Raw genomic sequence first — 11,544 nt, forward strand, 5'->3', positions numbered from 1 at the left:
AATTTAAAGGACTACAAGTGGTGACGTACATACTTAAGGGATCATTATAGACCAACCGAAAAACATAAAGTATCTATTTGTCATGAAAATTTGCAACTCTTCCAATGGAGGCTTCATCGTTTTCCACGAGCTTCACCAGACTCCGATATCCATTTTCAGGTTTTGTAGTTTTTAGATTTAATTCCCTAATTAGTTTATATTAATTCAATAACAATCATAGCTTAATTCCGTTTACTAATAATTAATTTCCGCTTGGTGACTAAGTTTTGTTCTGTTCTTGTATATTTAACATTTGGATTTTCGATTAAGGAAATGTATTTGTTGTTTTTGGCAATCAAAGTGCATAACTCTGATAAGTAATTGAAAGAAAAAAATTATTTGGTTTTAATAATTTACACTTCAGAAAATTAAAAGTTTTATTTGATATTGTTAAACTGAATCGATACGAACATCATGAGCTGCTGCGTAATAAAATTAGTTGTTGCTGATACCTTCTTCCCGGTTTCTATTTCACTAACTTGAGCTCGGAGAAGGAAGAGATAAATAGGATTGATCAAATTCTATTGAGTCTGACTCATAGTGATCATTTATCAAAGAATGACTCTGGTTATCAAATGATTGAACAATCGGGAGAAATTTACTTACGATGCTTAGTTGACATATGTAATCGCTCAATCAATTACACCTCAATCCCAATTTACCTAGGGTAGTCTATATGAATCCTCTGAATCCATTCCATCTTATTCAGGCTCTGAATTTTGAGGCTAGTCATAGTTAGACTATTTTTATGTATAAAAAGTAATACTTGACTTATATATACGTGGTATAATTTCCGTGCGTTCGACTGAACCTTCAGCCACTGTAGCTCCACCCCTGGCTATCGTCAATCTACTGCAACCGTCTTCTTTTAACTGAGGTTTGGATTGGTGACACTACTAAAAAATCACTATTTTCCCACTGAAATTTACCACTGAAAAATGTTTAGTGGCTATTCCCACTGAATGTCTGTGGAAAAAATCTAAATTGTAGTGTTTTCACAAGGAAAAAATAGGAGTTTTCTAAGTGTTTCAATGGGAACTTGTTTCCCACCATGCTTTTTCCCATTGAGCTGGTTCGGTGGGAATGAGGTGGCAAAATTATGTTTTATAACACAAATTTCCCACTGAGTGTCAGTGGGAAAAACCTAAATTTCTAGTAGTGTGATACTTTGCGGAAGGTCAAATAGAAAGAGTTTGAACATTATATTACTTATTCTTCAAAAATCATAGCTTACAACAATAAGTTGGGCTTTGCAGAGACATTGCTGAGCAAAAGAGAAAACTTTGCTGCATTGATTAAGTGTTATGCATCCCCTTCATCCACGAAGAATGGCACTGGAACTTTACTCTGTCAAGCTGGGTTTCATACTCGGAAGTGGAGTCTCTTGCAGGTTCAGCATCTATTGTTAGCTTGACTTGTATAAAATCGACAAGATGCGTATAAAGACATCTTTGTTTTCATGTGATTAGGCCTGTATATTTGTCTAGATATATGAAAATTTCTCATTTTTAAGTCATTAAAAAGTGCAGTTTGCTAATGTAATTCATATCTCTTTTTCAGGTGTCGTGTAGCCGAGAGAGATATATTCCTGTCATAGAAGCTGGGTATGCTGGCTATCCAAGACCACATAACAAATATTTTGTGCTTTACATTTTGAGAACTATTTCTGTTCTGCCATACCCTAATGCCTTCTTTTGTTTCTGCCGTGGATTTGCTTGTTGAGATTTATTATCTCTTCAGTCTCCTGTTGCTCCTATTATCTATATCAACCTACAATACTGTCGTAGTAGGATCATACTGCTTGCAAGATTTCATCTCGTAAACTATGAGTCAACTAATAAGAGCATTGTGAGCAAGTGCTTTTCTTTAGTTTTTATTACTATTTTCTTTAAAAGTCATTTTTGTACTACTGATAGATACATATTCTTCTGCGACACTGCCTATAAGCAACCAAAAGAGACATCCTAGTAAGAGAGCTGACCAATTCAGCTATGAGTCATCTCATAGCCTGCTTTCTTTTGTTTCTGGTGGTTGAAGCTAATTGAAAGAAGGTCGAAATTTGAATAGCTTGTTCTATGAACAGACACTGCAAAAATCCTGGTTGCTTTTAATGACTTTGTGGCTCCATATACATCAATTTGTAGCATTTATTTTTTCATTAAATGGGTGAAGGACTGAAGATAGGACCTGGCCTCATTTCTTTACTCAGTTTCAAAGACATGTCATTGTATCTATTTACTTCTGAATTTGATAGGGCCGTATGCACTTCTCTGAACCGCACTCCTGGTTGTGCAAGAGCAAGACTGCAAATCAAATTATTAGCACGAGCAGCACTTGTAGGGACCTCTTCATAACTAACTGTCTGATTATATGGACTAGGATTCTCAATGTAATTCATATGAAGACCTTTATTTGAATTTTAAATAAATGAAAAATTAGATCCTCTCTCTTTCTAGAATTCTAAGTCATTTTTGTCCTCTTCAATTCTATACGAACTATGCTTTACTGGCATTGTTCCTGAGGCATATGTGCGGAAAGAACTTCCCAATGTTATGGGACTCATCCCTGTTCAATATTTGATCAGCACAATGGTGGCGATGCTGCATTACTTCATGTTTTTGGCAGGTCTAGTATTCATTCATTCATTCATTCATTCAAATCTGAACAGGCCCACGGCAATTGGAAATGTAGGACTTCCTTAGATATAGGACAAGATCACTCTAGCGAACTTATGGTGGATCACAGAAATTATTTAATGCTTGCAAAGTAGGACAAGCAATTGGAATGCTTCAGGTTCCTTGGAGATGAAATACCAGTTACTAATATGGGAATGCAAGCAACCGCCAAGCTTGTGGACTCCTTTGTTGTTTTTGTGTAGATTGATCGAGCTAGATCATGGGAGTTTATATTGCTTGTACAATGGTTTCATGCTGGAATGTTAATGCAGGAATGTTAATAGAGACTTGAAGAGGACAAAAGAGCATCTGGAGTGATAGAGGAGGAAAACTAGGATTGAAAATTGATGGTATAGATTATTGTAAAAATAAAAATAAAAATTTGATGGTATAGATTGATATGAGCTCTACCTGTTTATAAGATTTTCCTTGTATACTACAGGGACTACATCTGAAGATCAGGCCACATCCATTTGTCATTGACTCTTAATATTAGTTGATTGTTTATTGTTTGTTGTATTTTTGTTTCTCTTGGCTTGGGCATGCCTAATACTCTTCTCAGTATGATTTCTTCCTTAGTTGCCCCTTATCTGTGATGATTTCTTGCTTAGTTGTCCCTGGTCTGTGCTACTTTTTCTAGCTTATGAATGAGACTACTTATTACTTAAAAAAGAAAGCCCAACTCTGAAAACAAATCAGTGTCTGACCGGAACGATAAAATCAATCTTGACTGAATACTTCATTTTTGCTCTGTATTGGTTATAGATACCTCTTTTTCTCCATATGGCTATTTCATAAGCTATTAATGGATTTCCTGCGTGTATGCTAAAAAATAAAGCCTGAGCAGTTGCATGTCTCTCTTGGCATGAGAAAAATCTGTTCTTGGGATGGGTAAAGTTGAGCTTCGTCCACCTTATACAACTTCAATATTTTTAGGATTACTCTGCATTTATATGGTTTATTTCATATTTGTTTACCTTGTAGGTGCATGGATGATATATATGATGCTTTGGCTGAACACCTTGTTCCAACTGCTGCAGCAGCATCAAGCCCTAATTTTAAGTAAGCTATCATTTTGCAAATCTATTAGATGCTTATTTGCATCTCAAAGCAGAAATTTTGGTTGCTATTTACCTGTAACTTTTCAAGATAACCATGGTTTATCTTGAAATAGATGCACTTCCTAACTTTAAGTCCTTACTGACTGGAACGTGGAAAAGGGAAAATGGTAAGAAGAGATGATTCCTTTGTGATTTTGCTATTTCTGATTTTCCACTACCATTTGGTTTGTTATGTGAATCAGATGTATATTAATGTAGAGGAACAATATGACCTGTGCCGCAGAGAAAAAGAAAAATGAGATGACAGACCCTGCACTCCCAGAGGGAAAAAAAACGAAGAAGAAGATATACCCCCCTAGAAGCAACAACATAACCAGTGTGATCCCATAAGTGGGGTCTGGGGAGGGTGGAGTATACGCAGGCTGTACCCCTACCTTGTGAGAGGTAGAGAGACTGTTTCCGATAGACCCTCGGCTCAAGAAAAGTGATTTCAAGAATAGGTTTGAAAAATACGAGACTTTAGCTATTGTGAAAATACTGTAGAAATGAAAGCACTGACAGCAAAAGAACTAAAATTTATTACCCTGTACCCTAATCCTCGACCTCCATGCTTTCTTATTTCACCTCCAGAAGAACTATAATTGAGTACAAGTTATGCATACGGATGCCTTCTTTTTGTGGTTTGATAAACCAACTGAATCAAATTCTTATTCCACAAAGGACCTTGAATTTTACCAACTTGAAACAAATAGAAGGTGTATCAACTGATGACAAATGGAACAAACTGCAACTAGCTTAACATTGCAACCAATCTTCAGATATGTCTCGATCATCGTGTAAATATGTTAATAATAGAGAGTTAGTATACATAAACATCATAGTCACTAAATCAGTAGATGAGTCAGTTTCAATAACCAAAATGTGCGTGTTTAAGTTTCTAAATTAGAAGTTGAGCCAATACCAATAATATGAAACATATCTCTGAGTCCATATAAAATAACATGCATATTGACTCATTTAGCTGAGTAAAATTATGTATCTTAATTTAGTGACTATGATGTTTATGGATATAAACATCTACTCATCGACTCAAACATGCATATTTTTCCTTTTATGTATAGAGACTATCTTTTTCTTTGTTTTTGTATTATTGTTTACTTTTATCATCTCTGATCTCTTCCTATTGCTTGTTTTACATGCTTTTATAACTACAAACTGCTATTATTATCAATAAGAACGCAATTAAATTGATATGTTGGCTGACCCCATGAGGTGCTTTAAGGAGAATAAGTTGCCTAATTATGCAGGCATATTGTTGGTCTTGCTGGCCCTCCTGGTGCTGGAAAGAGCACTGTTGCATCTGAGGTAGCTAAGAGAGTCAATAAGTTATGGCCCCAAAAGTCTCGTTCCTTTGATGATCAAGTTGAGCCTCCAGAAGTTGCTATTGTTCTTCCAATGGATGGATTCCATCTTTATCGTCATCAGCTTGATGCAATGGAGGTAGGATTTCCTAATGGCTTTTGATTATTCATGTTGCTTCATTTGACTGTAATTTCTTTGGTTTTTGACCAAAACATTTGGACAAAGCCTTAAGTTGTTTGATGTGCGTTGTTAGCTGGTTTTGATTAATATAGACAAATGCTGAGTTAATCATGACTTCATCCTTACAAGCGCCCCCTCCCTTCCTCTCCTCCCAAAAAAAATAATAATAATAATAATAAAGCGAAATGGAAAGGAGATGAAAGAATTTTATGAAAAACAATAGAGGAGAAGATGTAAATAACTTTTACAAGAGATGAAAGATTATTATTAAAAAACCAACAGAGGAGCCAAATACAAATATTTTTCCAGCTTTTTTTCTTTTGAATTAGAGAATTATAAGTGAAAGTGTGAAACTTTGTACATATATCGTGGTTGGAGCATGTATTTAGCAGACTTTAATTTAAAACTTTCTAACAGTTTAACAATCTAACTGGTCGTCCTGTTTCATAGGATCCAGAGGAAGCACATGCGAGAAGGGGCGGTAAGTTCTCTTTTTCACAGCCGATAGATAATAAATTTGTACGTAGTTTAAGAATTGGTTTCTAGTTTAACTTCTCTTTCTCTCTGTGGAACCTTTTTATGTTGAATCAGCCCCATGGACGTTTGACCCCAATTTACTGCTGGAATGTCTTAAGACTCTTAAAGATCAGGTGAGTAGCCTTTTGAGTTGATCTCGTGTGGGCTTGAACTTTGATGTAACATCATGTTTCATCAAGAGAGGAGGTTGATATTCTACTTGCCGCCACCTTGCTCTATCCATGTAGTGAAAATTCTAAGATCTGGTATTCTTTCTTCTCTTAGGGATCAGTATACTGTCCGTCTTTTGACCATGGTGTAGGAGATCCAGTAGAAGATGATATCTTTGTGAACCTTCAGTAAGTTTATATCTAGTTCAGAACTATTTTCTGTCTGTGGTTGCACCCTTTTAAATTCTATATGTGTCTCAGTCGTGTGTGTTCAATTCGCTATTTCAAGGGGAAATTAATGAATGGATGAATAAGCAAAGAAGGTAAGTTTCATCAGTTCATTTCTTTGAATTTATTTGATGCTCTATGTAATGGTTAGAAGTGAAGTGAAGAATATGTTATGAAACTGTGGAAGCTGGGTAATGTTTTAGATATGCAGGCCCACTGGTGCGTGTTGTCATTGGAAGTGTTAGCTCAATCAGCGTTCTCACTAGGATCGTGCTACTTCTGTTATAGTTTTTTCCTGCGTGTGGGCAATGGATAACTAAATTATTTATAGCTCTCTCATAAGTGTCTGCTGTTATTTCGATAATTTGATTGGATAATTAAATAAGTTTTCTAAAGATGCAAAAGGAATAGACAAATGGTGAAGTTCTTTTGCCTGTTGCTAACGTTGCCTCTCCCTTTTTTTTCTTTTGTCTTTTTTTTTTTTTTTTTTTGCAGGCACAAAATAGTGATAGTTGAAGGTAATTATCTGCTTCTTGGAGATGGTGCTTGGAAGGAGGTATCCTCTATGTTTGACGAGAAGTGGTAAGGTGATCTGTCTGATCCATGTTTTTCTTTTGACAACGGGGAAGGTATCCCTGTGAATTTACTTTAAATCACCGTAATATAACTGAAATTTCATGCTGAGGGATAACTTGGGTTTTCCTGCAAGTAAAGTTTGAGTTTACATCAATCTAGCATGAAAGATGTGATTGAGTGTGTGCATAGTCTTCGCTATTGCTGATTGTTGTGACTTCTATTAATTGATGGAAGTGATCTGCGAATCAATATTAAGATACCACCAAGGGACATAGTGGAATGAGATCCTTTCCCCCTTAACCAAAGGTCTTGGGTTCGGGCCCTGGGAATGGAGAAACTTCTGGTAGGGAGCAACTCTCCTTTTAATGGGCCCTACACGGCGCGAATCCAGGTTAGTCGGGCTAGTGGTACCTGATACTGGATGTTTAAAAGAAAATCAATATTATGCCTGACTTAGTGCCTATTGTGATGCCTATCCTGTCTTCAAGGAGGAAAAACTGTGCTAAAGTCATTTGTACCATGTGAGAAAAAGCAAGCAATATTAAGATCCCTGACTGGTTGGAAAATGGCATGTTGCTAAACTAGAACATGCCTGTTTTATTTTCATATACTGTAGATATGGTAGCCTGAGTTTGTTAGATAGAGGTTACCAAAGCCTGCTGGTAACAGGATCTGTTGACTGTTGACACGTAAAAGCTGGCTGCTTGGCAGCATTATATGAGAACAAAGCTTTAGTTGTTCTTGATGCGGTAAGGCCCTTATCTTATATGTATTTATTTACTTTTAGGTTTGTCTATGTTGATATTGAGAAAGCAATGCAACGGGTCCTAAAGAGACATATATCTACAGGTACATATTGCAACTATTGTTTCAATACTTTTTACTAGAAAAAGTGTAAAAAACTGGGTAATATAGACTAACTGGGGCTTTTTGCTGTGTTGTAGGGAAGCCCCCTGATGTTGCTAAATGGAGGGTAAGTGTTGCCTCACCGATAATACTTGCCTTTTTTGAAAAAAGAGAGAAGCAAAATAAACGGTTCACTGTTAACCCCTTTTAAGATATCATCTTCTTTGGGTATTAAACAATTTTTTGGTTGTTCGTTGCTGAATTCTTTCCGCAGATAGATTACAATGACAGGCCCAATGCTGAGCTAATTATGAAGTCCAAGAAAAATGCGGATATGGTGATCAAGTCGATTGATGAATTAAGGTGAAACCACGACTTGTCTCCTGCGGTAAGAGTGAAACTCAGCAGTGCACTATTTCATCTGAGCTAAAACTTGAATGGCTGCATCAGAAGCAAAATAGAGTTCTGTCGATTGGCCTGCATCTGGAGTAGGCAGATAATGAATAAGTTTAAGGAACTGGAAATAATGGTTTTTTACAACACTCTTTTTTTTTTGTCTTCCTGCAAATAAGATGTAATCCTTTTGATTTATTTAATACAGAAGATAGATAACTTTGCTTCCTGTATTTTGTAAAGAGTTGATCTATTATAGAATTGTACAAAAGACAGACTCGAAGCCTAGCCTTAGCTCTGTCGTTTCAAAATCAAGCTTATCCTTACTTTCTTCACTGCGCTTGAGTGAAAATCAGGAAGTAAACAACCACTCCGTTTTATTTTTTAGTCTATCTTAAAGGGATCATCATATTTTTGTATTTGAAAATAATTTAATTTTATCATATCATTTTAACATGAAAGGCATGAGGAGTTGCGATCTAGTTCATATAAATTTTAATCAATTATAAGGAGAAAAGAATATGAAGGACATGAAACTCTTTTATTACTGCTCATTTAATTTTTAATAGTAAGGATAATTTTGTATAGCACATGTATTAAGCCTACATATCAAAAAACCTTTTGTCCTTTTTAATTTGTTTTCAACCAAACATCGTCATATAAGATGGAACAAAATAATATAAACTTAATAGGAGGTCATTCTAGAAGTATGTCATTATGTAGATATTCAAAACGAGGGACATTTTTTGTATGTTGTGATTTTGTCATAACATTTTTCTTACTATATTGAAGCATGGGTTTGAAGAGGATCGTCGTCATGCTGTTTCACCATAAGGTTATTTTTGGTATTCTGTGATATTTGTGCTTTACTGTGGGTTGTACATGAAGGTTTCATATACATACCTTTCCCATGTTGGACAAAATATTGAACCTGTTCAAAGAAGTACAGCACAATTCCTTTTGCAAATGTGGGCCCAACTAAATTTTTTACTTTACACGTATCAATTGGTAGCCTCTGTTTTACTGATGTTGATAGTTGACGTTGATTGATATTTAAATACACAGTCTAAGTTAGTGAATATTTGTAGATCTCAATTATTTATCCGAACATCATGTTTTCCAGCACATGATTGTAAGTAAAATTAGATAGTAATGAGTCTATATTTTCAATATTTAGCCCATTTTTATACACTTTATTTTTTTTTAAAAAAAGATAAGAATTTCTTAATTTGTGATTAAAAAAAGATAAGAATTTCTTAATTTGTGAATATAATTTCTAATATTCTTATGCTTAGAAATTGATTGAGGTCGAGTGAATTAAAGTGAAATTTTAAAACTCCATTTCTTGGATCCTTAAAAGCTCAGAAACTCGCAAAAAATAGTTTTATGATAAATAGTCATTTAATGTAATAACTCACAATAACGAGAGAAACTCCTTTTAAACTTTATTTTTCAGTTAATACTTATGACTAACAAAATTATGATATTTTTCTTATAACAAAAAACTTATACTCCAATATTTAACAGTGTTATTGGGCCCGTGCACAGCACGGGTTATCCTTACGTAGAAGCACGAGTTTGAAGCAGGTTCGTCGACATCATTCCAAGGGCATTTCGGTCCTGCTTGCTGATGAGGGGCAAAATTGACATTTCGAATTTTTTTTTTGGTTAAAAGACATTGTACGTAGGTGTTATATGTGTGTACTTTTTCTTTCTTGAACAATAAATTGCATAAGTTACTTTGCTGGAAGATGGGTTCACACTAGATTCTACGCTACATGTTGCATTTGCAGCCTTTTCAAATGACTCATCAAAAAACGTGGGTCACTCTAAAAATTTTATGTGGAGGTCTCTGTTTGCAGGTTTTACTTGTCCATCTCTCCATAGCTTTTTTAATAAATATCCTACATATCAGTTTTTAAGTGTCTTAAAAAGATAGAGAAACGTAAGCAGGGATTCATTTTATCAAAATTAGTTTTTTAACTAAGTAACGTCACTTAACGTAATTTTGTGATCAAATTAATTAACTATGTTCACACTTTACTATAATGTTTAATGTTCTAAAAAGAAATTAAGATAAATATCCAATGTACTAAGTTTCTAATTATGAAGCATGAAAATAGCCAAAATAATTTATTAGTAACATAATTATGACAGTTCAAGTAACAATAAAGGATAGAAGGAGTATTTTATATCACATTTCCCATGTTATATGCCACCATATACTCATATAATTACCCTACATATGAGACATTGATTTATAATAAATACGTAGAGTTTGAACTGCATATTTCAAATTTTATAAATAATTTTTGGAGTATGAACTGTGTTAATATTGTTTCTAGGAATTTTTTATGTAGTCCTTGTATTTCAAGTTATGCATATATGCGAAGTTTAAAGATTTGCACGTTTTAATTTAGGAGTATGATCGTTCAAATGATGTTTTTGAATTTAAAAAAAGTAATTAAAGTTTAATATGTTTTGAAATGTTAGTTAAGGTTTGATTAGCAGTTTAAAAAATGATTATTAACATATTTCTTTAAAAAATAATAAGAATAAGGTTACATTATTTGGAACAAATCGATACCCTATAACACAAATTGTTGAATCTATGCTCCCAAAACTTCTAATTTTTACACGTAATTTTTAAAAAATTCAAAAATACGTTGAAAGATTCTTATAATTGCATAGAGAAAAAATTATGGGAAAATGACATAGGGTATCTATTTAAGACTCTTTATTACAAAGTCTATAGATAGTTTTCCTTATTTACAAATATAACGATATTTTACGAAAGATGACGGATTTTCATATATTTTTCCTTTTTTTATTTTTTTCAGAAAATGTTTTTTTTTTAAATATTTTAATTTTTTTAATTTTTTTAAAAATATTTTTGTAAGAATTTATTTTTTTAGACAATTATTATTTATTTTTGTTCGAAGGCTTAAAAAATTATCTGAAATTTTGTGCATGAAAGCTGTATGAAATGTGTATGTGTGAGCGAAATTTTTAATATAATTTTCATACACAAAATTATGAGCGAAAACTTTAAGCCTTGAATATTGTATGAAAGTTGTTACAATGTTGTTGTAGTTGTATTAATTTTTCAGAAACCTAATATGAACTTTATATACGAAAAATGTGAATGAATTCTAAGTCTTGAGCGAGTTATACACATTTCATACCATTCTCATACATAAAATTTTGAGCGTAATGTTTAATCCTTGATCAAGATATACACATTTCATACATTTTTCATACACAAAATTTGAGCGAACTTATTAAGCCTTGAGCAAGATATACACATTTCATACACAAAAAATTGAGCGATTATTTTAAGTCTTGAATGTTGTATCAAAGTTGTAATGTAAACGAAATTTTAAGCCTTGTCGGAGATACAAATTTCATACCGTTTTCATACACACAATTTTGAGCCGATTTTTTAAGCCTTGAACGAGATATACACATTTCAACATTTTTCATACATTAAATTTTGAA

General features: G+C 33.7%; 1 protein-coding gene across 2 annotated transcripts; it reads left to right on the top strand.

Moving 5' to 3' along the window:
- On the top strand, positions 1-8,334 carry LOC132610701 (putative uridine kinase C227.14). 2 transcript variants are annotated; one of them, XR_009571273.1, is made up of 12 exons: positions 1-159; positions 1,296-1,429; positions 1,600-1,643; positions 3,699-3,776; positions 5,083-5,275; positions 5,768-5,798; positions 5,909-5,967; positions 6,119-6,192; positions 6,727-6,818; positions 7,595-7,656; positions 7,752-7,780; positions 7,928-7,973. XR_009571273.1 is itself a non-coding variant. In XM_060325057.1 (12 exons), the coding sequence occupies exons 1-12, from the start codon at positions 105-107 to the stop codon at positions 8,018-8,020; spliced, it is 939 nt and encodes a 312-aa protein (XP_060181040.1). In that variant the 5' UTR covers positions 1-104; the 3' UTR covers positions 8,021-8,334. The 2 variants fall into 2 exon arrangements, 1 of the variants encoding a protein (XP_060181040.1); XM_060325057.1 differs by having other exon boundaries at positions 6,727-6,813; positions 7,928-8,334.
- Positions 8,335-11,544: the final 3,210 nt, after the last annotated feature.

The sequence above is a fragment of the Lycium barbarum genome, chromosome 9, assembly GCF_019175385.1.
Source record: "Lycium barbarum isolate Lr01 chromosome 9, ASM1917538v2, whole genome shotgun sequence".
Classification (NCBI taxonomy): Eukaryota; Viridiplantae; Streptophyta; class Magnoliopsida; order Solanales; family Solanaceae; genus Lycium; species Lycium barbarum.